The sequence below is a fragment of the Clavelina lepadiformis genome, chromosome 8 (genome assembly GCF_947623445.1).
Source record: "Clavelina lepadiformis chromosome 8, kaClaLepa1.1, whole genome shotgun sequence".
Classification (NCBI taxonomy): Eukaryota; Metazoa; Chordata; class Ascidiacea; order Aplousobranchia; family Clavelinidae; genus Clavelina; species Clavelina lepadiformis.
This window is the reverse complement of record NC_135247.1, coordinates 5,512,329-5,539,524: the sequence shown is the minus strand read 5'-3', so window position 1 is coordinate 5,539,524 and position 27,196 is coordinate 5,512,329. Positions and strand designations below refer to the sequence as shown.

Here is a 27,196-nt window from a genome sequence, read left to right as displayed (position 1 = left end):
TATCGTTGGGAACGAAACGTTTTTCTCATAGCATTGTGAATCACCTCCCGTTTATTTGCTCTATTGGAATCCCCGAAGTATCGCGGCCTGGTTTAGTGGAACACATCAACACAACGGATCTTATTTTCTCAGTTGCGATCCGAAAGCCAACCAAACCAGTTTTTTTCAATTTTAAAATAACACACGACGTTAGTTTGCAATTATAGTCCAGCGATGGAGGTTTGTTATGTAATAATTACAGAAAAAAGGCCACAGAAAATGAGATTACTCAGCAGATGTTTAGTCAAAGTAGCAACTTAATTTGAAAAGCCCCACTGAAAAAATGGTCTGTTTTAGATTTTATTTAGGTTTTAAATTGACCGATCACCATTTTAAAAAGATCTGGTGTGTTGTCAAGAAATAGTGACCAACATGAGATTTGGTTACTGCAAACAGCGCCATCCGTTTTGGAACAAAGTGGCGGTCACAACGTTAAAGAAAATCTCCCTTCCATGTATGGACGTCTCCTCTTTTTCAGGTACTTAACTTATAAAGGCTTATATATGCAGCCTAACTTATAGCTGCTTATGACGCGGCCTCTGCGGAGGTGTGACCTTAGCCTAGTAGTGTTTGGTGCTTCGAGCGTTTGAGGTTACCCGTATTGGAAAATTTTCAGGGACGTTTGCAACGTTTACATAATGGCCTCCAATCAGACATTGGATTCGATAAGGCTAATTTCAGCCTGCTTGCTTGTAGCGCCTGATTGTATACCAATTATCGTAAGGTCAAGTGATGTCAGCCGATTCCAAACGAAATTGCAGTGACGGTTTGTTTGTCGTTCGATAATTGGCCTTCATTTCGCACGCAATTATCGCCCTGTACCATGCAAACGACCACCAGGTACAGAGTCCTACCTGATAAGACTGTATGGAGTGTGCAGCTTATGTTTGCCTTTCATAAGCACTGACAGGTATGCAGTTTTTGTTTTGCTAATCGCTATTGGATAAACTTCTATAAGGACAGGGGAATGGCGTAATCTCCGTTTGCGCAAACAATGTAATTAACAGGCTCTGGAGCGCTGCTAAGGGCAATGTTCATCAAACAAATAAGGTGCCTGTTCATCCCGACCTACAATTGAAATTGTAACCAACGGCTGGCATCGTCCGTAAAGCACTGGTTCTAAATAGTAGGGTGGAGACAATTCGATTTAAGAAGCTTTAATTTGAAAGTAATTGTCTCTTTGTCGGTGTCCGTAAGTGAAACTGACGTTTCACTGATTTGTTTGAAATAATGTTTCTTGCTTCGAGCTGCAGTATATATAATCTTTAAAACATGTTTCACCCAGACGATTAAAGTTTAACGACTGTTAAATATTATCCAATTATTCCAAAGATTCTGGTGATTTCGCAATTGTTTGTCTGTTACTGATCCAATAATGACGTATTGTTGGACTCAATAATTTGCTAAAAGCCGTGGAAACTGAAACCTGTGGTTAGTTCTGATTTTACTAGTTTGTGCTTCGTTAGACTGTGGTCTTGTGTTATAGAAAACAACGTAAAACGTTTGTGGGGAAATCGCGCTTTCGTCATCAGTTGTTTTGTAATGCATATTTTCCTTATAACAAGTAAATGTTGACAAAGCCAACTGACACCCTGAAATAGTTTATACGTGCTTGCCGTATGCTTGCTTTATGACTTGTTTGGAAGAACGATCTTGTTTGTGAAGAAACGGTCCTGTTTCGTAACAAACTGTTTTCGATTCACCTTGACTTTGGTTGCACTGGAATTCGCTGTTATGAAACGGTAAATATATTTTCGTCTTACATCACACTCACGACAGTACGTTGACCCCAAAATGCCGATAAGGTATCAGGACTTTAGCGCACGGATGATAAATCTAAGAACATGTTAAATTCTGTGGCAGTATGTAATATTTTCCTTTGCAAACTGCTTTTGCGTTCCGTCGTTTCCCGATACGTCATGCAGCAAGCGGTTCAAACGAGGAACGGTTGGTTAATTACTTGTATGCTGCGTTAACACGACCGCGAGAAAAATAGCGCTTTTTGTTGTGCTTTAAAGATCGCAGCACAAAAGCGTCTAACCGTTGTCGAGAAAACAGGCCAGTACATAAATGTGATGATCTTGCAATGTCAAAGTTATTTTTCATTGCGGTTTATTTTCCTGCAAGTAAACAGGGCAGGAGAAAATTTGCGTCAGACAAAAATAATAGGAGAAAGTTACGATAATTTTTCCAAATTTAATACCTACAGTTGTTTGCGTAGCTTATGTTATAACTTCTTTATTTTAAGACCTGCAATCAGTTAACCGCATCTATAAACGAAAGCAGCCCGACTTCCTATATAGAAAGCACAAGTATACGCGGAGATTACGCGATTATAAAAATACCGATGGAGTTTTTAACAAAAAAACCTTTTTCTCTCACGTAATTAAATTATTGCTCAATCAGTTTTTGGAATTTTTTCTATTTACTTTTCACTACCAAATATGTGGCATGACGCACAACTTGTGATTATCAAGTTTGGAGTTTTTTCAAGGTATTCATGACAATCACGGCACGAAGGACATGTCCCATAACATACCGTTATCAATATAATGCGTCAGTATTAACGAAGACATGATAGAGCTAAACTTTCTGCGACGGAACGTTTCGGAAAACATCCCATTTTACGTAAGCATTTATCTCGTTTTGCCTGTTGCCGTAACAAGGGTTACTTCTCACGGTTTTAATACGTCATAGGACTATATGTCGCCCAGGGCGCACGTCGCATAATTGAATGCGGCGGTATGGTTGTCTTGTTGTGGGATTGTCTATCGCTCGTCGTTCCCGATGATTTACGTGATCGTTGACTTGACCCGTACTTATTCCGTCGGAAAATGCGCTTTTCCCGTCGGCTTCTGGTTATAGCCCGTTGTGTGTGATCGGCACGATTGAGTTCAGGTCAGATGTAACCTCGGGCAAAATGTTTTAGAAAGAAAAAAACGAAATCGAGACTTTTATCGGGAATAGCAAGACATCTCAGAATGCTACTCCAGCCGGCGCATCGGCGTTTCCCTTGTGACTAGCCGGTTGTGACTAAATTAGATCAGATAAAACATTTTCCTCGAAATCGCTTCTGTCTTGTGTAATGAGTTTTTTTTTTTATAGAGACAGCGCCATAGAACGGGATTTACTGCTCATTATCGCTATCAGTCGCATTTGGAACAAGGAAAAGTAAAAATCTTGGAGCCATACATCGGTATTCAAAAGAAGGGCAAATTATAGTGAAAGCGGCATTCTTAGTAACAGAGTTGCAAGTAGAATGCGACTGCCGGTATAGGTAGAGATGTCAGCCGCTCTTCTCTCCAACTTATTCCAATGCATTAACAAGAACTCGCTGCGAAAAAGGACAGCGCACGGATAGAGGGTGATTTGGCGCCGAAAAAAAAGAAGATAAACGTTTTATCTCTGCTGTCACATTCCAGTAATTTCCTACTAGACGCCCACTTCTAATCGCATTCGGTAACAGGTAGCGACAGGAGGAAGGTTTCCAGAAGGGCGCGGAGCTTAATCTGTCATAGTCGTTACAGCGAACGACGTGAAAAAATCGTGATGTTTCAAACCAATATAATTTAACGTTTTTAAACAGTGTTAAGAGTACTGTATTGAGTTTTATTGATTTATTTGAGTATTTTCGTATATTTTTAATGGTGTTCACGTTTGTTAAAAAGCAGTGGGAAATGTTCGATTTCCATCCACGTTTCAGTTAGCATCATGCCGAGCCACAGTTTCCGTCCGTATGGTTTGGTTTGCTTCCGCAACCGAGTTTTAAGCCGCACGCTGATTTTGTATGCATTGAATCAGAGGTCGCAAATTTTGTCAGAGTCCACGCAGGAAGCCGGTTAGTTTTCGGTTAAAATTCCGTTCCAAGTTTTAGATTAAGCTGTTAATTTGAAATTACAATGAGCATGCGTGAACCAGTGCTATTGGTCGTAATTAAAAAGATTTTTGCCGGCTTTAATCAGCTTTGAAGAAATAGTTTTAATTAGGTCTGGACGAAACATGACTTGGAAAAAATGGCTGACTTTTAGTTCAACATTCCAGAAAACCAACCAAACCAGTTCAGTAAATTGTTCACACAGAAAAGATTTGTTGGAAAATAGGTAATCAAAAATCTGACGTAAAATATCGTGTAATGATGCTGTAGACCACCTTGGAGTGCTATGTAAAAGTCGAAGTCGTGCTATGTAAAAGTTTAAATCAGCGGAGAAGGGCACATACAAGGTGGCGTAATTCCTTTTTTTAAGTTACCGTTGTTCAGTTTTGATTTTAGATAAGGCTTTGTCACACAGGATGTGACGTATATGGTTTAGTCTCAGTCGTTCCAGTTTTGCTAGAATTGCGAAGGCACTTTCTGACCCCAATTATCTGTTGATAAAGGAAACCGGGCCCAGAGTGATCCATACGAGTTGGCTAACTCGTGGGATTGAGCTGTCTCTATGTTTGTGGTTGTCTGCCAAGCATACCTATACATGGCAGGGACGATCCTATCAAACTCTTTGGAGCGCGCTTCCTTTTATTTCTTCTCTTTACGCCTCCTTTTCATTCCTTCGGTGTCAGATCGCAATTCGGAGCTCTCATCGGTCCGCCTGCCCTCGGGCCATGCCAGCGCAAAGCAACCATAATGACGCCCATTATTGTTCCACGCTGCCGCAGTTCACTTTTATTTATTTGTATTTTCTTACCGATCGCTCGAAGCATTGGAAGTCTTTCAACGTTTCCATCGTTTACGACCATGGTCCAAAGCTGCAAATCGTGGTGGTAAAGTGATTAAGACGTCGTCTTTTAAACTCGCTTTGATGGATAAAGAGAGATGAAGACGTCTGCTCCCCAGCTTTGACAAAGATTTGACGCTTTTTTTCTAGTGAATTAAACGGTTGTCTTGCAGATCCAGGTTTATGTAAAAATGTTTCGGCCCTGCAGCTTTTACCCACGTGATAAGATCTTATCATTAGCCATAGAGCGCACAGAAAATTTTTTGCGCATTTTAACGACGGCATTCCTCTCCAGATTCATTTTGCTGTACACACATCTCATATAAACACCAATTTGGTTTGTAGTCTTTTTATAGCATAGCTTTTCGAGAAGGGTCGGGGATGAAAATTTTGCGTGGGCCAGAGCACACATACAACTTTCCCTGCTTGTATACTTCGAGGTATAAACTGTTTGAGTGAGCGCAGCATAAAACGATGCGTGAGATTCCTTATCCCGGCAAATTTCCTGCTTTCGAGCGACACGTCATTTACTATCAATCATGTGTCTTCTGTTCTACCCACATTTCCTTGCTAGCTGCTCTAACATGATCATCTGTTGTCTATGCATAACTTTCCCAGCATGTTGAGACCGGTGGCGGGAACCTACGCCACGTACAAGCAAAACGTATTTTTTAGTGCTCATGCAAATCTGTGCGCTAGCGCAATCTTGAATTTTAATTTTAGCCAAGTGTTGGTTTAAGCATAGGTGTGTTTGCTTGGATTGGATTGCACAAAGCGTGTCGCGCTTTTTCGTGATGGCATTTGGTGTGCAACCGACGTGTAAGAGGTAACCATCAGGATACATTCTTTTTCGAGAAAAGGACACTGTGGCATGGCACGCTTTTAGCTTTACATATTTTCTGGAAAACGCGTGCTATGAATTGCGGGAAACAGCAGACATTCGTGCGAACGTTGGAATCGTGCCCCTGCGTGAGGGCAAGGCATAGACGGCCCAATTCGCCAGCAGAATGTCATTTTAGGATTCTTGTAATTCACTCATGGTAAATGTAGGATTCGTGATAAGCGCCATTAATGTAAGCATGTTTATTAAAAAACGAATTTGCAAGGCAGCTTTAATAATCAAATCCGAAGGAAAAAGCTGAGTTAATTTGGTGGCACGCTCAGATGCAAGAAATACAGACAGAATGACATGCCTGTTATCGTATACCAGCATTAATGTAAAATATTCCGGCACATTTTCCTGGTTTTTGCAAAGTTTTCTTGTTTTTATAAGTTTTTGCATTGGTATGACGTAGTAATACCGTTACCTGAGATATAGTAGTGGTATTAAAAATGTTCCAGCAAATGACCACGATGTACCAGCAAAGCAGAAAACGGAAAGTCGGTCATTGATGTTTGTAATAAGTTTATAATCATTTTAATAGCAAGAAAGGCTTTAAAGTGGTATTATTTGTTTATTATTTATATTCCTGTTAGTATGCATCTTGTAGCTATAAAGCTGGACGATCATTGCGACCGAATCGTTACGTTCAAAGTTTGCAACTAATCGCAACATCAAAATGGCCATGACAAAACGTCTATGACTGGATGATTGGTGTTGTTACACGGCTTATTGTTATCATAGCAGACTGGTCGTTTTTTCGTTTCGTTTGATATGGCTTAAATTTTTGTTTGATTAAACTAATTCGTGAGCGCTACGTCGGAACTGTCATGACTTACGTAGGCAGCCAGGATGTTTCCGATGAGCTGTGTTGCTACGCTGGCTCGATGCGTTGTTCCAAATTTTCAAGAGAAATAAAAAGGTTGAAAATGATGTGGTGTAACGTGGCATCTCGTATGCCGTTTCCTTCCGGCTTGCAAAATTTGGATGTGACGCCAGAACGCTCCTGTATATTTGTGTAAACTGCGTTAAAATGCTAGCACAGCCCGCATATTGCCTACTGTAAATATTTTAGTCGTAAAAGTGGCTTTAATTATTCAACATTTTTCGTGTGGTTTTGTTTCTGTCAAAATGAATTCTTTTGGCTGTCGCGGTCAGCGGTAAAAATCGTATGACTTAAGTTGTAATAAGTAAGTCGTAGCTAGTCGCGTTAATCAACGGTCACAAGTTAGGTGATTTCGCTGAGGAATAGACCCCGATTTCCTAAAAGTTTCATTGCTATTTTTGTAATTTTCCATTTCTTTGAAAAGAAAACTAGAAAAATTACGTTGCCCATTTAATCGCTTTTCAAAGTCTTCAAGTAAACTTAGACTAATTTTAGAATGTTTATCTAGTGTCGATTCAGTTAATTAATTGCGTCAATGCGGCGTCATTTATTTCTCCATATGACGTCATTAGCTGAGATTGAGAAAAAATCCTAAGTTTAGGAAAAGCAGACTAACCATGACGGCATTGGACGTTCTAATTTTCTAAATTTGGAACGTTACTGCTAACATTTCAGCCAATCCAAGCCAAGAGTCTGGAATCGTGTATTGGACCGTATAGCTGTGACAAAATTACATGACAGACCGTCTTAAAAGTACACGATGACCCAGACGAGTTTCTTGGCATTTTAGCTTTGCTTATATGTAAACATGCTTGGAATTTGCGGATCATCATGAATATTGCGCCAATCCATCGCTCTTGATTTCTTTTTTTGGATAAACAGCAGCCATGACAATTAACCCTCGCAGTGGAGTCAATCCTTGACATAATTGCGGTGCTACTTCAGACCCCAGTTTAGAAATGTTTTCTTTTGCTCATGTATAATAGTGCTTGACCGACTTTTGTATTTTTCTTACTCAAATCTTTGCACTCTTTATTGTACCAGAGAAATTTTACGTGCTGGTTTATGGGAAAGTCGTATGCTCAGTAATAGCTTTAGATGTTTAAAAGAACAAACCTACCAACTGGCCCATTAGTTTGGAATTGGGTTATAAGTCCAGGTGATTTCATCGCAATAAGCGGGATTTTTTTCTGCTGAGCATGTGACCATGAATAGCCGATGATGAAACCAAAGAAAGAAATTTAAAGTAAGTCCATTTAAGGTTAATAATAATCCCTTTTCATTACACAGAAACTAGTGTGATGCATACTGCTGTTAATATGGAAGTAAGTCCTCCGCCAGCCACAAGCGGCTCAAGTGAAGACGGATCAACTAAAAAGGATGACTGGGAGGCAAACGACAACTCTACGGACTCTAGCTCATCTGATCAAAACAACCTCATTGCCGAAGGTAAGTAAGTGATTCTCGGAAACGTAGAAACTACGCCGCCATTTTACTTTGTCGTAATTATAAAGTTTACGGCTGATGACAAACTGAGATTAAAGACTAAAAGTTAAACGGTTAAAATTTTAAACCGCCATTTAATCTCAATAGAAAACTTCAGCGACAAAGATGCTAAGCTTCAGCAAATGAATGGCACAATTGACAATACAAAACAAGCGGTCCCTACAGTGACGTCATCAAACCAGGGGGAAAATCTTCCCGGAATCGTTCTACCGTTGGTTGCTCCACAGTCTACCAGCCCTTCTCAAATGTCAGCAGGTATATGCGTGGTGTCTTTGTGTGGTATCAATACAGCGCAAACTTCATTAACAAGGGTCCTTTTAGACTACTGATATAGGATGGTATATTTTGTCATTTCGTAATGAAATTTCTGTATCTCGTCGCATGCAATCGAATGATTGTTTTCTAGATTCTGGTGTTGTGTCCATGGCTAGCCAGGCTGGGAGCCCATCGTGTTCTTCGTCCCCTTCGATTAACTCAATGACCGGAAAGGAAGGTAAGCGGTTGTAATTTTTTTCATTTAAGGTTTATAACGCTACAATTTATACTATAACGGATATTGTGGTGTTGCGGTGTGGGCATGATACGTTTCCGACTTATTTTCATCGACTTTATCATTTTTCAAATTCTGTCAACAATACGTAAAGGTTTGCATCAAATTATATATCACAAGTCACAACTACGTTCGTTTTTTTTTGCAAATACTGTAACTTACTTAAAACTTAATAGGCGAACTTTTATTCATAATTATACATTCGAATATGACTTGAAAAACGTTAATGACTAAGGAAAATGTAGTACAGTACAAATAATTAACCAGGTCGCGGTTTTACAGGTGTGCCTACTTCGTCTAATGACACAAAAACTCAATCTCGAAATTTAAATCTCATCGCATGCGAAGAATGTGGATTAATCTGCGCCGGCCAAAGTCATTACCAAGTGCACATACGTTCGCATACCGGTAAGTTATATGCTCAGGTTGTCTTTTTAAACAATTCTGATTTTGAAAATTAGTACCAATCACCAAGCGCTGACGTAGTACTTAGTGACGTAGTGATCTATAACTGACGTAGTTAGTATCTGATATCTACTTGTGAAGCTTTACATGTAACCACACGTACACGTCAATATACATGTGACCTACAAAATTAATAAAACTACGTAAATAAGGTTGCAATTGCGGTTATGAATGCTTATTACACATTCCATTACAAGATTTACTGGGAAAAAAGTTATTTGCGAGAGGCATTATTAGAGTAGTTGTTTTGGTGGTTCCTGCTTCCTTTGGTAAACAATCGGTTATATCCTACAGAATATTCATCAAGTGTCCAACTTTCAGGATGTCTTTGTTTAGGAATTTTCATGAAGGAAACTAGTTAATCAAACACTGTTCTTTTTATATAAATAGATGGCATACCTACACGTATAACATGTATACTAACATATTATACTACTATACTATACTATACAATATACTATATACCAGGGGCGGGCAAACTTGTTCAACGAAAGAGTCACTTGCGGAAAAGTGCAAATGACTAGCGAGCCGCAAAACCTGTAGTGTTAATATAAATACGGTAAACAATGCATCGATAATGAACAATAATGGATATAACTATTCAACTAGAAGAGCCACTAAAAACATGTCGGCGAGCCGTAGTTTGCTCACCTTTGCTATATAGTACTATACTTTATACTAATACTATACTATACCCATACTAACTAATAAGCTACTGTGTTCTTTTTGAATATATCTTTACCGAGTGATTTTCTCACTTTGAAGATTCTAAAATTATCAATTTCGATCATTTCCTTATGCGTCCTTATGACGGGGTTTGAAGTTTAGACACAGTTCTAGCTTGACTGTAATCATGATTTCTTTTCTCAGGTGAACGGCCTTTTAAATGCACTGAGTGTGGGGTCGCATTTACCCAAAAAGGAAACCTTAGACGTCACTATAAAATCCACTCTGAAGAAAAGCCCTTTCAGTGTCCTGTCTGTTCCTACCGGTGTAGGCGAAGGGACGCTTTAAATGGACACATGCGCATTCACTCAGGTATAAGCATGTGCCGGTACATAGGTTACCAGTGCTTATCATGGCTGTGCTTGGCTGAAAAAGTTTTTTTTTAAATAACCAGTGTTTTGTTTGTTTTAGTGAGCTGTTGATTATTGTCATTATGATTACTTAAAATTAATTAAAAAATTATCAGTATATACCTATAAGGCTATAGCCAAAATTATTTTCATGATAAACTATGACCTACTAACAATCTTAATATGGTTTAGTTTCAATTAAGTCTATTTATACAATAAATTGTTGAAAGCATTGCTGAAAATACAAATCGTTGTTCCAGCTTGAGTCTCACACAAATTTCAATTTGTTGAAAAATTATACAAGTTCGTGTTCATTAATTTTAATTTTTAGGCCCACTTGAACCTTTTCTCTTATATTTATTCAATATACAGAAAGAATTGTATAGCCCTATAATTTAAAAGTTGGCAATGCTTTCAATTCGGAAGTAAAAGATAATAATATTCTAATATATGAGATATCGCGGTCAGTGAACGCCATATATTTAGCCATCAAGTTGAACGAAGACGCTCGGTGAATTTCTCATAAGTCTTATACTCTACTTTATACCTTATATAGACATCCGGCCATACAGATGCGTATATTGCGCTCGAAGCTACAAGTCTCGCCAGTCGTTGAAAGAGCACGAGTATCAGTGTCCGTACAAAAATGATCCGGTCGCTCGAGGTAAGCCATCCGTTATGAGATTTATGACGTAGGAAGACGCGTCGCTCCGATTGATTAGTTTTCGCTTTCTGTAAACTAAAATGTCGTTCTATGGCCACAGGCTCGCCGTCTAAACTCACCGTTGCCGAGCAAGACACGGCAAAGATGTCACCGAAACGATCTTATACTTCTAATATGTCGTCAGCTGCACAAAAAAGATCCCTCACTGTGGCCGCAATCAACCCGATGATGCAAACACAGCAACTGTTAAACTTTAACGCTAATTCGCTCGTAGCACAATCAGGTCTTTCTGCAAGTAGCAGCGGGAAACGGAAGGGCTCAAACCCGCAAAAAATTACCCGATTTCGCGAAGTCCCCAACAGTCGGCAGGACGCTGGCTCCCCTTCTTCTATGGTCTCGCAGAATAGCTCAGTATCGAATGCGCTTCAGTTCATGCCTTCTTTAATAACTTCTATGATGCAAGAACGTATGAAAACTGAAGCTGCGTCAGTACAGGTGGGCTAAAAGAATATGTTTGTCAAGAGGTTTGATGGCTTCATGATTTCTACAATTCGTACAATTAATAAACGAGAATTAAAACTAAATCGAAAGCTTCAGTGCAACATAGGATTAATTATTTTGATTACATCACAGAGTTCAACCACACCGCAAGACGAAGCAATAGATTTCTCTGCCAAACGGATTTCGCAAAAAAATGCATTTAATGCCGGCAGAAATAGCGGTAAGAAAACCTTTGCAGCGTCCCCTTATGCTGCCTTAGAGCAAACCCGCATTGCAAAACTGCTTCATGCATGAGGACTTGCACTTTATCTTTTTTGCTTAAAAAAGGCATCTTTTGTTTGCTTTAAAAGCTTCGCCTCAAGAGAGAGAATATGGTGAGGGGCCCGTTTCTTATGTGACAAAAAGGCCGCGTATAGGTGGAGAATTTGTATTGGCCTCGTCTACCCCCTTGCTCAACGGCGACATCAAGCGGGATCAATTTACTCCAGTCGACCATGATTCGATTCAGTCCGGCGAATCGGACAAAGGTAAATGTTGCTTTTGCTGCAAAAAGACTTGCGAGTGTTTACTTTGTTATATCGCTTAATTTTTCATTATTTTTTGATAAACTGTAAACGCATAAATTCATCTAAAGTTGGCAATTACTTTTACGATATAACAGATCACAGCTTTGAGCCATCCGAGCAAGGGTACATGGCTCAACCAAACGAAAAGTTAATGGGGAGCGCTAAACGAAAACGGCCGAGATATCTCAATGAACGAGTGACGTCATCGCCTTCTCCAACCAGCAGCAAACAGGCTGGCGTAAGTGGTTTCCCTTCTTATATGATATGGTGTTAACACCAAGGTCAGATTTGCTTAAAATTGTCAAACCTAATTTTTCCCATGCTATCACTATCAAAGTTTAACTTAATTCTATATTTTGCAATAGATGCTAAACGACAACGATAGCCTCCGTATCAACTCCATCAAGTCTTCACCGGACAGCAGCCTAGCAGCTTATGCCACCCAATTGGCAAAGTTCAATTCCCTGGCGAAAGCGGACGACACTTCGTCAATCGAAAGTCCAGGCCAGGCAACACTTGATCTAACAGGCGACAGGACAAAGGTTCCGAGACACGGCGATGAGTCTGTCAAAAGAGGTGAGACAAGAACTTCACCGACACCTGGCGCAAAGTTCGGAGATGCCGCCAAGTACGGTCTAAGAGTGTTCTCGACAGCAGAGGGCGAAGGGGAAAATGAAATCGAAGAACTAAAGGCTTTTATCTGCACACACTGCCGTTGCATTTTCCTTGATCATGTCATGTTTGCCATTCACGCCGGGTGCCATGGTTTCCGTGATCCGTTGGAATGCAACGTCTGTGGACATCAGGCGTCGGACAGATATCAATTTCAATCCCATCTCACCAGAGGGGAACATCTAGTGGTCTTGACACGTGACGCCGAGAGCGATTCAGCAAACGGCGTCAAACATGAAGAATACGAGAGGGATCAAAGGAAAACCACCTACTTAGCTGTCACTCAAGATTTAACAAGTTTATCATCAAGCCGAGGAAGGAGGACCACGGGGAGTCCGTTTTTACAAGGTTCGTTTTGTAACAAGACCAGCGTCAGATGAAGAGTACACAATATAGCATTGCAGCGGTACTCAGACAACGAATCACAATCTATTCGATCATCTAGTTGGTCTATCCAGGGCCAAGAAAAGGGTATAGCTGCACTGCTGTACACTTGTACAAACGTTGGATATTTTAAAATCAAAATACGGTCTTATGAATCAAAATTAAGATGATTGACGACTATTCTACGTTTCAGTTGCACTAAACATTGCAATTTATCGCACTTAATATTGCTTGTCAATATCTATAGTATACCGTTACGGCCTTTAAATGTTAATCGTTTGTAGCCTATGGGTAGCTTCCAGAAATTGATAGTTACCAATTTCAAAATTCCTTTATATTTCTAGGAGACGCTCGTTTTTCTTAGTATGTCTATATATGCTGCCGTTTTCATAGCAATTGTTTTTACCGTATTCCGTTATTTACATCGAATTTTGTGCTTATCATACTAATACTTAGTTACAATAGAAGCAGAATATTAGACGTTTTTATTTTAGTTAACTACTTTGTTGTTGCGTAAGATATTCCGTTTGCTTTTTCAGTCCAGCCAGTTTTGTGCAATACTGGACAGAGTTTGGTACAGTGAGTAGTTTTGTGTTTATTTTGTTGTGTTAATGCTACCGTGTACCAACGCGTGTTGGAAAACAATTGCCCCAAACTCCAACTTTCTACAAACGTGCAGAAACGTCCACATGGACGTGAAAAACCTCACGAATTTTTGATTTGCACGAAACCGTATAATTCTATTGATATGCCTGACAGGTATCATTGCATTAAGTGACTAATTCTTCTTCACAACGACATCGCGATCGTCCTGCTACTCTTTTGCACATATTGCTTCTTCTAATGATACATTGCTACTTTCCTTGCCGCACGATACAAGCAAGTGACATTTCGATATCATTCCAGCTAGTCCATTAAAATTCTACATTTTAAATGCACTTCTAACAAAAGTATCTCGCTCGATAATACCAGTATTACCACGAAGTAATCTTCTGCCCAAATCACTGACACGAATTCTTTTCATGCAAAAACCCGTGCAAATAAAATCTTGCCCCAATTTAAGTGCTCTTTCGTTAATTCCATTATTTATTGCTAATGTGTATTGAATCATCGCCTTTACTTTGGAATTAGTAAGGTCGTCTTCCCAGAGGTGGGCTACGTTCAAGTGCCTCGTTGTAAAGATATTCGCGTTTTTGTTTCGTAAAAATTGTTAAATTATTTACTAATTTTGTTATAACGTTATTTACCCATTTTGGTTTTGCTAAGTCTTGCTTACTCACAAATTATAAAAGAACATGGAGTGATAAAAAAAGGATTTCACTGGTAATTACCATTTGGAGGCTTCATGCTTGAAATGTTAGGTTGATAGCTAGCATGTGCGACAAAAAACAAATAAACAACTCAGTCCGTTGCACAGCAAGTGTGGTTTGTAGAGTTTGCATTTGCGAAAATTGATCGTATTTCGCAAGCAAAATTTAATTTTAAGTGCATAAAATAAGCCCAAAAACTCTTCGTTTACTATGCAATAGTAATAAAAATTTACAAAAAGCACTCAAAAAAGGATACACAGTGAATAACGTAACCAACGACACAGAGCAAAAAGCAAATGTTGGTCTACGATGGACCACTGGAGTTTGAACAATGAATCTCAGAACAAGAATATGAATACATCCAAACAGTCTTGCTATCGTGATGGAACAAGTCATCTAAGAGAACGGTATAACAACGCTAGACGCGGCTGTGCGAATATATAATTATTCCGTTTCAGTGATCGTTTTAAGGTGTTCCCAAAAACCTGATTTAGTGGACCTTCTTTGCGGTTTGGGATGCATTGCAATCGCTGGCATTTTTGGTATCGTTGATAACTGTACGTCTTCCTTGGCAGATGTGTGTGAGGTTTGGGGGCCTTTTTCCACTGATGATGTGATGGGCCTGGACTCTCGAAGTTTTTGCACGAGTTTCTGTACACGTTGTTGTTCGCGAAAGTGTTGTTGGATCATGGTAAGTTTGTCGATGTAGCTCATGCTGGAAAGTGGGGGCCAGTGTCTTGCGTGACAAACGTCAGCCAAGTTGTCGATTGCCATGCTGATCCGACCAAGCTCTCCAACTAGGGTCCGATGGGAAATAGTAGTGTCGCCTGCTTGTTGTTCAAGTCTTCGGTTCCGCTGAACTAATTGCTCTTGGTACTTCTGCAAATCAGCCATCTGACTGTTTATAACCATTTTCTGGTTGTTCCTCTCTTGTTTCATCATATCCAGTTCTCTTTGTCCACTTTCTATTTCTGACGTCATCATGCTATTTCTGGCAAGTAACCCAGTGTAAGTCGCTGATAAACCTTCATGGCGTTGTATCACGCTTTGAATCATGTTTTCTCCTGTCATTTCAAGGTAATCCTCCGGCAAGGCGTCAATGACATGCATGAGGTAGGTTTCAAATTTTTTGTGGCTTTCAAGTTTTTTCATCAGCATATTCTTTGCTTCAGAGAGGCGCTCGAGTTCAGTCTTCAGTTCCACCAAATCTTTTGCTTTAATTTTGTTTTCTCTGACTTCGATTTGATACTTTCGAAGAGCGCGTGTTCTCTTTGCTTCATTTTCTTTCAGAAATCTGTCAAATTTGCCAACCCTCTCCTTGATCTTCTCCTGTTTCCTCTTTAGAGCTTCCTCCTTAGTTTTGTTAGCAGCCATGCGCTTCCGGAACAGATCTCTTTTTTCTGCAAGTTCGGCATCAATCTGCTCCACTTCAATGGCCTTACGTAGCAGAGAAGTCTTTTGCAATGTGTTGATACCAGTTTGCAAAAGTTGATCAGCCGATTCTTTGACAACAGCAAATCGTCGAATATCATCGTCTGAGAAAATTAGTCAATTAAGAAACATATTATTAACAAAAAACACAATGAATATATGGATAATATTCAAGTCAGGCAATAAGTAAATAGCAAATCCATACAGTATCATGGATAAGAAATAAAATAGAAAAAGAACTTCCTTGCAAATGGGTCTGTGTGCAATAGTCAACTATATCTTAATTGCAGAAAGATTTATTTATTAGTTTTCTCTGGTTTATATATCAAAGATGGTATGAAATGTATTCATAGTATTTCTGGAAATAGGTCGCAAACTTATTAGCTGCTTCTCTAGAACACATGATACCTTCATCATGCTGACGATCATTAAGCTGAGTCACAAAAACATTCTTTTTCTGTGGTTCCAGATTCAATTGATAGGCTCCAGAGTGGTTAGATGTTGCAAGTGGCATGTTCAATTTTATATAATACACACGTTCTATATAATTTCTGTCAACAAATATAAAAATCAAGTGGCCTTATGATGTAATATGCCTAATATAATAGAACAGAGTAAAACAAACAGATATTACACCAGAAAAAAATTTATGCAAAAATACACTATTTTCAACAAACAACAATGAAAATATTGCTGGAACGCACTTGCATAGTAAGTTAGTGGTTTGTAAGCATAAAAAATTTACAACTGGCAGTTTTACAAAAGATTTTGTAATAGCCAAATAACGTTTTATATCAGTGACTATTTTCAAATTAAAAAAGCTTTCAAGTTAATAATGTTGTAAAAAAACTTCATTGCCAAGCTGTAAAATTTGTCAGATAAATGGCATTTGGTGAGTTATTCAGCTTTGGTTGATAAATTTTCATTAAGCACAGGTCATATACACAATAAATTTAATAAGTTAGAAAAGTGCAGGAAAAGCACTTTCCTTAATTCCGACTCTGTTTCGGTCAAATTGGTCAGTATTTGCTGATCACATAAGCATGTAACGAAGTACACAAATAGACTGGCAAAAATATGAACAAATAACGATATTTATCAAAACACGAGGAAATTATTAAAATTTTCATCTGTGCTGTCCTACAAAACCCAATTACCTCAAAACCATCTGTGTAATCATAATCCATACTGGCAGTAATCGTAAATTTACAAATGTATGTAAAATGGCTTTGTGAGCAAAGACATAAACAAAAGCGTTAAATGGCAGTTTTGCAAAAGAAATTGTAATGACAGAATGTTGTTTGACTGAGATAAGGAACTACTCTTGGACCAAAGCAATTCCTATACAGAATACTACAGTACTTATGACTGTGAAGAAGTATTGGGTTTTGCAGACCTTGCAAAGGAAACAACCATTGGTTTATTGATTAACTGGTAACCATTTACTAATTTAACGGCTTTTGTTGCAGCTACTACACTAGATAATCCTACAAATGCTTGTCCTTTCATGCGGCCTTGGTTCATAACACGAACATCAAACATTTTAATGTCATCTTCATTTTCAATATTTATGAATCTTCCAAAAATGTGCTGCAAGTCTTTTTCAGTCACTTTTTTAGCTAAATTTTTGATATACAGTCGACATGATGGTTGTCCAGGATGGTAGTTTTTGAAAAGTGAATGAGATGACATTTCCTTTTCTGAAAGCTTTCCGGACTCTAACTGTTTTTCGGTTATAAAATCAGTAGTGAGTATGTAATCTTTTTCGTCATCAACTTCCTTCTGATTGGTAGGTTGTTGTAAAGGGTTGATTTTACCAAACCCAGTTCCTTCTGCCTTTTCTTCATTAGGAATTGATTCCTGACCAGCTAAAATATGTGACAATTTCTTGACTGGAGAAATGTTTGATGGAATAATCAGAGAAATGTCATGTTTTGCATCATTAGCACAAGGTCTCTGAAATATTTCAGAAAGATCTGTTTTAGCGTTGATATTAGTTGTGGCTACTAAGGCTTCAGATTTTGTTGCAGTCTTTTTCCCTTTCTGATACCTTGCAAGTTTTCGTTTAGGTTCATTAGACAAAACAGATCGCTTCCGTTTGAATGCTTTCATAGACCTTTCTGGTGGTAAAATATCCAAGCTTTTGTAACGCATTTCATCACTTTCGAGTTCAGATTCTGAGCTTGACAAATTTTGCAGATGAATTTTAGGGTGTGCCGCTGGTAGTACTGGAACCTGGTCACTAACAATGGATGAGTTGGCTGTCCCTGTCACATGTTCCAACAATATTGGAGGAATTAAGGCAGAAGTTGAAAAAGGACAAAAAAGGTTCATTTTGTTCATTAAGTGAAGAACCTGAGTGTAGAACTTCGGAACCGTTAAAAGGGCACCACATATATTAAGCAAAACATCAGCAGTAGGATCGGGATACTGATATTTATACTTTGGGTTAGCTGGATATTGCAAACCAAAATGTGGAGCTATTGGTGGCAATTTTCTTTCACATGTGCAGGACTTATACATTTCACCATTCATTGCTTTACTTCTCTTTTCGTCATTGGGTTTGTTGCCCTTTTTACAACATTGTTCTTTTAAGCCATCAAAGCCTTTGTGTACATCAATTGACTTAATATGATTTTGCAACTTTGCTTTAGCATATTCTACTGATAATGCATGCCCTAATACTTCAAGTTGGTGGAGCCGAGACAGGGCTTCACTGGCCTGTTTTGGAGTCGGAAAAGTTGCGAAAGCACAATGTTTTAATCTTCCGTGAACAGACATGACTCGAACTTCTGTGGCACCAAAACATTTTAGCAAATCAGCCTTTTCATCTGCTGTTAATGACATTGGTAAATGCTTTACCAACAAAGTGTCTGAATCCACTCGATCTTTTACTGCTTCAACATTTGTTGCCATGGTTATTGTACTTAGTGGTGCTGGTTTACAGTTCAGCAAGTTCAAAATGGTCGTAATGCTTATATTTGAACACTTAGATTCGCTCATTAACCTAGATGTCAAAAATATGCTTTAAAAAGTAGAAATTTGACAATTTGAACCCCAAATCTGAATATTACTATTAATGTTGTGCAAATGACTTGAGTCAGGGTTTTGGAGAGAATTGACTAATGTTTAATTGCTTAAAAGACTCGGCTTGACTCGTGTTAACGTGGAATTTCGATTGACTTGATTGACACAGTGTCCCATAAAATTTACCTGGCATAAATATTGTTTACTAGGATAAATCAAAGTTATATCATGATAACACATAGTGTCATTCAACTTTAGCACAAAAGCACGCTGATCGACTTTGACTATGCATAACTACAAATAGATACATGTACTATGCAAGTTTAGAAATGTGATTTAGAGATGAAAAACCATGTGACATGTACTCAACATTCCATAATCTGCTATCAACATAACTTATGAAACGTTTACTACTGAATATATAGTAATATGCCTATTATATGTACCAGTATTTTTTTATAGTAGAAGTTTTCAGTTACATTCTCACTGCATACATAACACATGTACTGTACTGATCACTGCATGAAAAACACATTTCCAGAGATTCCTGTCGCACTGTAATACTTGCAAAGTATACAATAAAATTGCATTTTGAACATTCAAAACTATGTCAATATTTATTGGTCCTTTGTAAAACATACCATAAAATGTACCAAATCTTTTGAAACCTACAAAAGCGTTTCCAGACAAAGGCTATCAAGTTTAATAATTTCATTTACTTTCAAACTAGATTGAAAAGCATGACACTTATCAACGAGATCTCGAGAGCGCACCATACTGTTACTGGGGAGAAACAAGCACAGCCTAATTCTGAAATATCCTTATTGGAAAGTTTGTTTTCAGTGCACTGATCAATTATAATTCCGAAATGTCCACTCCGCCAAAGTAATGTTATCCTCTAAAATACGCAACATAACAACCATTCTGCACCAATATATCGGTACATAAACCCAAGAGGAAAGTAGTTTTTAACAACAAATCATGCTTGTAAAGTCACAAATTATGGCGTGACGGCGTGCAATAAAGCTTTAATTGTTTGTTCATTTATTATAACTTGGCGGTCAAACATGCTACTTTGCCTTGTTTGTTTATAATATAATGGCGTAAAGATGAAAAAGGTTGGCGAGCATGTTGATGAGTCTTGTTCATGCAGAGGCTATGCTTTTAATTATGTTGCACAAGACGACTATCTGTTCTGGATTTCTTATATTTGTTTTTCGTCATGCAGTGTCTAGCAGAAAAAAATATCTCGAAAGTGCAACTGCCTCACTTTACAGTACAGTTGTCAAACCCAGAGTCAGAGGCATTTTAATCCATACCCTTTTTATAGATGTTATACTATTATGTATGACGAAGTCTGTACTTTGAAAGTACTGCCGGTAACGATACCAGTACATAGCACAAAATATACCGACGTTACTGATATTTGATAGCCTATAGCCGATACTTTTCATCTAGCGGATCCGGCTGCGTATATGCGATTTTTGCCTCTATTGTAGTGCAGGTCAAAACATAGCCTATGTGACAAAACTCTTCAAAATTTATTAGGGCAGCCAGTATTTTACCAGAAAAAAATGTGCGTTTAAAGCTAGTTTTCACTGTTTCTTGTTAACATAACATAAATGCTATAACATAGCAGCCTAAAATTAACTTAAATCTACCTTCTAATCTGAATTTAACTTTTAGCTATATAGGCTATACTCTATACAACTAAAATCGACTTTTTGCATACCCATTCTAACCTATAACGATCGATCTTTAACAACAGACTGCATGACCTACTTACGGTGAAATAGACTCTTTTATTGAATATTTGTAGAATTAAAAAACAATGAACGCTAAATATACGCTACCATTGCAGTGTCCTTCGGCAAGATATTAACGGCACTTGCTCCTGTCCAGTGCTAGTGGTACTGCTGTACTGATGAGTCAGTGAGTGGTGAAAAGTTCCAAATTCAGGAAAAACGTTATAAAAAAATGGGTCTAGTATACAAGTGCACAACCAGATGACGTCAAAACTTAAGTAGCGGTGATGAGGTCTAGTTTACAAAAGCATCCTGTGGTTATACACTTGTATACTAGGACCAGGCGAAAAAAACAAGAACGTGTGTGACAAGTGAAACTTCAGAACTTGCACTAAGAAGAGCTCGGCAACCGAGGCTCGAGTGGTGAAAAATCATTGCCAGGTTTATATCGTGCAAAGACTTCCTCATGCAGTCCGCAGTTCGAGGACAAAGACTGTGATACCAACAGCCTATGAAGACAAAACCCGTGTGACGGTAGGCTACCGGTCGTCGTAACCGTTCATTTCATAACCACAATGACAATGGAATTTTACGTACTATATTCATAAACAATAAAACTGTGCGTTGGCGATTGTACTAAGATTTGTTTATTGCATTTAACCGTTTCTTATAGCTTACTACCAAATATACAGTCATAGCATACGTAAGATTCGCAATCAGACAATTCAAACCTTCAACGAGGTTAACTAGGTTCTTGCAAACTCAAAGCGCTCACTGATGTTATGACAACGGGTACTGCTAGGATCTGTACTCTTCCACACAAAGAGCATAAAAGAGATTGCGGAAATATTGGCAGAGAACACTTCATTTATTTTAAATTTTATTATTTTACCAACTGGTTATATCGATTGTTTAATATTATAAGCTAAAAAAGGTTTTGCCAGGGCCCAAGTGTAACTAGGCTATATACTTACATGAGAAAACAATTTCAAATTTACCATTAAAGTCTGGTAATACATAACAAAAGAGTCACGTTCCATGAAGTGTATTCCAGTTTGCTAAAACGTTCTAAGTGACGTAATAAATGATGGATGAAAAACCTACAAAGTTAACATGTTGATTGCCAACGAGTTGGCAGCGATCTCTGTTTGTGAGATCAATAAACTCAGCTTGACCTGACCTACAAGAAGGCGATGTGTCCTTCTCTGCCGGCACTAATTGCAGAAAAACAGTAGAATAAAATCTCAAACTAATTCGAATTAGTGAAACATAAGACATTCTACGACATTCTATCATGCGGTAGGCTACAGCACAAGCATTTATATAGCACGCCAATACCAATTATATGTAAAGAATGCCCGATAAGTTCGAAAAGTTAAAGGAATAATGCCATATGGCATGACAGTGTGGCGATAAACGTCAAAAGATAAAGATAAATCGTGTTTGGATTTCTGGCCCACACTTTTTTGGGAAATGAAATTTTGAACAGAAAAATGAATGTACCAAGAAAATCTGAGCAAATTGTGCTTGGCACGTGGGATCAGATAGGTAACTAAGGCCATAGCAGTCAATGTACAGCAAAGAAACGTGACAATCTGGATTCAAACATGGGGTATTAGGATTCCATTTCATTTTCGGCAAGTTTGGGCCGTTTGCGAAACATCATGAGTTTAAAAAAAATGGTATTCTTTTTTCATTCCCTTCATTTTTAAATATATTTAATATTTTCTACTTTTTACTGCAACCACATTAGGTTACAGCAGTTACAGTATTTACCGGTTTTTGCATGTTAAAATAACACACACGCACTTACTTGGATCTCCCACTTGCGGACAAGTGGCAACCTTGCCATACAAATACAACAGGGGCTTTGATCTGAACTGCAGTTATGGAATAACTATTTTGAATTATAACCGCTACACCATCATTTCCTATCAATTGTTTTTATAACAGAGTTTTAATTAAATTCTACCTCCTTCCAAAATATGTGCTGAACGCTGCAGCGGTTGAAACGTCGGTATTATGCGGAAGTCTGTATAGTGTTTATATAGTTGTTTATATTATATATTATATTTATATAGTACAACTTACAACGCATATTATGCACAAAGTGTTTGGTTCCAGAAACAGCATATGAAAGCAAAAGGTTAATTTGTCGTTGCACTGCAACTATATTACTATATTGAAGCACATCTAATAATTACAGAAATTATAACTTAAATGAACGAATAGTTCAAATTGTAGGCAAAATATTAGGACTCCAAAAAATGTGAAAAGAGTATGTCGAAAATGACTGGAAACTACTGGTTTAAAGTACACATTAAAAAACTGAATGCAGATTAAGATCAAGTTTTGCAAGTTAGGTTAGCACCGCAGTGCCATAAGCTACCTGCTACTATAGAATGACGGAAGTGACGAAAAACAAACAAATAGACACATCTGTTATACAGAGTTCATATAGGTTTATAGTCTGTGTGCGTCTAGTTGTTTCGATTATTAAGCAAAGAGCATGGGCCGTTTTTCTAGCGCAAACTGCTTTTGGCAGTGCTGATATAAGACGGCATAGATCTGAGAATCCAATTCACCAGGATCAAAGATAAGGTTCCGTTAATTTCTATTACAAATCTCATTCATCATACCGTTCAAAAGTTGTAAAATCGTGTGTACAAATATAACAACCTTGTTGCAATACCATTTTGACCGCAAATAAACAGGGTTCATCATCATGGTTTCAAGTGTGACGTAATGTTTTAACTTTAGTGATTGCAATTGGTGAAATGTGTCTCAAACAGGCTTGATTTTTAAAACTTCTAGTGGCCTTTTAACGTAACGCTGTAGCGTTTTCTATGCGTTATAATTAGTACGCGTGTTATAAGTTTAAAACAATTAATCGTTATCCCTGTTTTTGTAATTTGTATTTTAAAGTATCTGCCTTTCGGTGTGGCCGTGTCAAATTGGTGTTGCGGCCCGTGATCAAAACGGTTAGATCATGGAAATTCCTGAGATAAATATTTGGTGCTGTTACATTGAAATTTCCATAGAAACTACTAATTATTTGAAGCTGTTCGGGTCTACAAATCAGTTAACTGTGTAAATGTGATGAGTGATGGCACTGATGACATATACAATGAGCTGACATCGAGAACAATAACTGAAAGAAAATACCCTCACTTCTAAAGGTGCCTTGCGATTTGATCGATGGTTGACGGAAGACTTACAGGATTCCGATGCTGTGCGAATGTGATCACTTTGTAACCAAACGCATTGCAGCAAAGTGTAGCGCCGTCGAGTATCAAAACCGATCCGTATATTTGCAAGCCTTATACAAGCGCTTTGTCTTATACACCAATGGTTCAGAACTTTTGCTGGTCGCGTACCACCTTTTTTACTGTCGTTTTATTGTGCTATGTCTTTGCATTCTGGTCAGTTTTCATATCAATGACTCCCCACGTTTTACGAGTTCCCCACGTTACGAGAAAAACTTACTAGAACTGAAAACCCCTCCCTACCTTGTTGGTGTACATTTGGCAGACTTCAAAGTACTATCATGTTGAATGAATGTCGAGTATGAATTGAATGGGCAACATTTTCTTGTAACTTCTGACAATGACAACGGTAGACTACAGCGTGTATAGGCTATCCGATACAAAAACTTCGCATACGACCGCGAAGCAGCTTGCGTAACATCAGCTGAAAAGCTCTGAAGTACAATATAGGTTGAGAAATACTGCACTACACTAACGAGCTGACATTTTCAATCACGATGACGCACTTCTGGTGTGATGCAGCACATTGTGTTGCAACATTCTATACCACACCAAGGTAGAATAGGCAAATAAAACAGAAATTTAAACATAAAGTAGCCTAAATACGTTGAGTTTGACGCTAATGTTGACCTGTAGTGCAAGAAGCAGAGAAGTACTTTTTATTGCAATACTATAATATTACATTACATTACTTGCTGATCTAAATAACTTAAAGTAATTATAATACTGTAATAACAACGTAAACCAAACATCAATTCTTTGCGAATCAGTTCCCATCGAAACTTTGCTTTGGGATATATATTCGTCAAAGGATTTTCTTTCGAGGAAAAAATTGAGAAATAACATTGAGATTTGCGCAAAATAAATAAATAAATAAATTATTATTTTGTTTTGGTGCTAAAGCAGCGCAGTTGCAGTCGCATCCTATTGGACTATATAAGGTCGATTCTTTCATCAATGATTACAAAACTTTTCAAATACAAGAAGTACAAAATTACAGCCTGGTAAATATTATTGCCTATATAGGCTATACGTCTACGCTGAGACCCTAGGAAGTACAGACCTGCTGTAGATTGCTTAGATCAGTGGTTCTCAACCTGTTTAGGCTTGTGGCACCCACTTGGTGGTAGTATATAACAATGTATTGCACCACTCTAACGTACTCACAATGGGGAAACCCCCCATATTTAATTCACGCCGCGCGTTCCCTCCTTCCGATTTTTCATTTTCTTTCTATCTAAATATCTATTCATTTTATAAAATCTAAGACCGAGCTGCTGCTGATACAAATATAAAGTGAGAAAACTCGTGGAACCTCTGAGTATTGGAAGTAGCGCACCAGGGTGCCGCGGCACTAGCTTAGAATCTTAGATGATATTAATGGCTGATGGGGATGTAATACAGGGTTGGGAATATTCAATTGATGGTTATTTTATCAGTAGCGAAACTAATTGATTATACCTTCCATGCTGTAAAAATCAATAAAGTTTCTACCTGCGAAAGTTTTCTTTCCTGGATTTTTCATAGAAAAAGCTTGGCTGTACATTTGCCTTAGTCGATTAGTTTAGACTTTAGAGGTCATAACTTTGTTTCTGTGTTTAACCTAACAGCTCAGATCTCGAAGAAAAAAGCAAAGACGTTATTACATTTAAATGATCACTAAACTGTTGGTGTAGTGCGTGATATAATTTAACGTAAAATGTCAAAGTAATCGTTTTCGCACAATCATTACGATAATGGCAATAATTTAGAACCCTGAGATATAATTGGTGCAGCTCGTTGGTAAATAATTACAAAATTCAGTTCTGTTAGAAAAGGCTGCCACTATTTTACCGGGAAAAATCGTGTGTTCAAAGCTACTCTTCTCAGTTTCTTGTTAACCTAACTTAAATGCTATAGCATAGTAACTTGAATCTAACCTAAATCTACCTTCTAATCTAGATGTAACTTCAATAAAACTTCAAACAGCTAAAATCAACTTTTTGCATACCCATTCTTCTAAACCTAACCACCTATCTTTAACAACAGGCTGCGTGACCTAAATACGGTGAAACAGTAACTTCGAATAGCAAATGCAACTATGGGCGTTTGCAACCATGCTAGATTTTCACCCATACAAAAGCACTCGATACTGACCACAAATAATTATAACAAGTCTAATATAAGAATATCCAGATCGAGTGTTTTAAGTTTTTTGGGGGGATCAAAGCAGTCTCTAAAATTTCTCCAACGTTCTCTCAAGATTTGTACTTCTGCCACTATGCAAAGACCTTAACAGCTAGTCTTTAAAAGTCACGGTCTCTTGAAATTTCTTAGTCTTCCCCAAAGCCAAACCTTAAAAAACCTGACCAGGCCTAGAACTAACTGAAACCTGTTAAATGAGTTAATACACAACAAATTAGGTTATGCCGGGTGCAATTATGCTCGGTCACTTTGCCTTCAAGCAATATAATTGATAAAGAGTTTGGAGCTATGAGGTTCTTTTTTGACAACACGACGATGTCTACATAGACTCAGCTTAAAACCGTTAGGCTTGTCAATATGTTTTGTTGTGGTTATTGTTGACGATTTAACTAAATGCAACTCAACGCCAAAAAACACCCATTCATTTTCGTATATGCAGTTTATATCCTCTTAGAGCTGTTGTGCGGTTCCCTTTAACAAAAACCGAATCAACAACCCGTTTGCACAATAAACGCGGGTCCGTATGAACGTTTTTATTCGAATTGCGTGCTTCGTACGTAGTAAGCGGTGAGTTACGTGTATAGAGTTATTCAACGTATGCACAATGTTGACGACGTCCGGCTGTATCGGGTTGCGAACGATCCCGTCGTATATTATAGAAGCACGTTTCAGAGGAGCGTCAGGGTTTACTTTGCAGAAATGACTAATTAATTGAACGTTTGCATAAGCAATATGGGACCAATGACGTTATAAGTATATACACAAAGGTGGTGAATACAATAGCCCACCATCTAGATTAAGTTGTCTCTAATAGAGCTTGTGCATTGAAAACTATTTCTTACGTTGTGGTGGTTCCCGACATCTAATCAGGAAGGAAGTCAGCTCAGTAAACAGAACATTCCATCTCTTTCAGAGCGTATGTCCCCACGCAAAGAGCTTCAATACGCATAGCTGCAAGTCAGTAAAATGCATGTCAAAAGGCCCGACGAGAAGATTGCGTGTAACGGTGCTGTCCATTATGTAACGACGGCATCGCCGCCCGTTTTCTCGGTTATGTAAAAATAGCAATTCGAGGGCGGGCGGGCCGTCACACGGAAGAACACAAACGTGGGTAGATTCGACTTAGTAATATGTTTACGCGACGATCTCTAACTGGCCTTCGAATTCAGCCGTTATATCGACTGTGTGCTACATTTCAAAAAGATTATCAAAAAGACTTGTTTTCCATATCGGAAACAAAGCTGCGGTCATGGTATCTTATCTTAAAACCATCTGCTGGTTCCATTGATGGCGGCAAGTGCGTCAACCGTTATCTCCTTGCTTTTAACCTGG

At 38.2% G+C, this 27,196-nt stretch overlaps 3 protein-coding genes across 7 annotated transcripts; 1 reads left to right on the top strand and 2 right to left on the bottom strand.

Moving 5' to 3' along the window:
* Positions 1–322: 322 nt before the first annotated feature.
* Positions 323–14,216, top strand: LOC143468252 (ikaros family zinc finger protein-like). Of its 5 annotated transcripts, XM_076965346.1 has the most exons (14): positions 375–517; positions 3,145–3,877; positions 4,026–4,139; positions 7,808–7,966; positions 8,111–8,278; positions 8,430–8,516; positions 8,856–8,981; positions 9,909–10,076; positions 10,671–10,778; positions 10,879–11,273; positions 11,412–11,499; positions 11,630–11,806; positions 11,941–12,083; positions 12,211–14,216. In XM_076965346.1, the coding sequence occupies exons 4-14, from the start codon at positions 7,819–7,821 to the stop codon at positions 12,895–12,897; spliced, it is 2,295 nt and encodes a 764-aa protein (XP_076821461.1). In that variant the 5' UTR covers positions 375–517; positions 3,145–3,877; positions 4,026–4,139; positions 7,808–7,818; the 3' UTR covers positions 12,898–14,216. The 5 variants fall into 5 exon arrangements, with proteins under 5 accessions (XP_076821458.1, XP_076821461.1, XP_076821456.1 ...); XM_076965341.1 differs by lacking the exon at positions 4,026–4,139; XM_076965343.1 differs by lacking the exons at positions 3,145–3,877; positions 4,026–4,139 and having other exon boundaries at positions 323–517.
* An 89-nt stretch (positions 14,217–14,305) lies between these two features.
* On the bottom strand, positions 14,306–16,187 carry LOC143468254 (coiled-coil domain-containing protein 42 homolog). Its single transcript, XM_076965348.1, has 2 exons — positions 16,051–16,187; positions 14,306–15,746 (listed from the first exon to the last, which is right to left on the bottom strand). Exons 1-2 carry the CDS (start codon positions 16,154–16,156, stop codon positions 14,656–14,658), a joined length of 1,197 nt encoding a protein of 398 aa, XP_076821463.1. The 5' UTR covers positions 16,157–16,187; the 3' UTR covers positions 14,306–14,655.
* Positions 16,188–17,001: 814 nt separating this feature from the next.
* On the bottom strand, positions 17,002–19,750 carry LOC143468253 (RNA-binding region-containing protein 3-like). Its single transcript, XM_076965347.1, has one exon. It carries the CDS (start codon positions 18,643–18,645, stop codon positions 17,005–17,007), a length of 1,641 nt encoding a protein of 546 aa, XP_076821462.1. The 5' UTR covers positions 18,646–19,750; the 3' UTR covers positions 17,002–17,004.
* Positions 19,751–27,196: the final 7,446 nt, after the last annotated feature.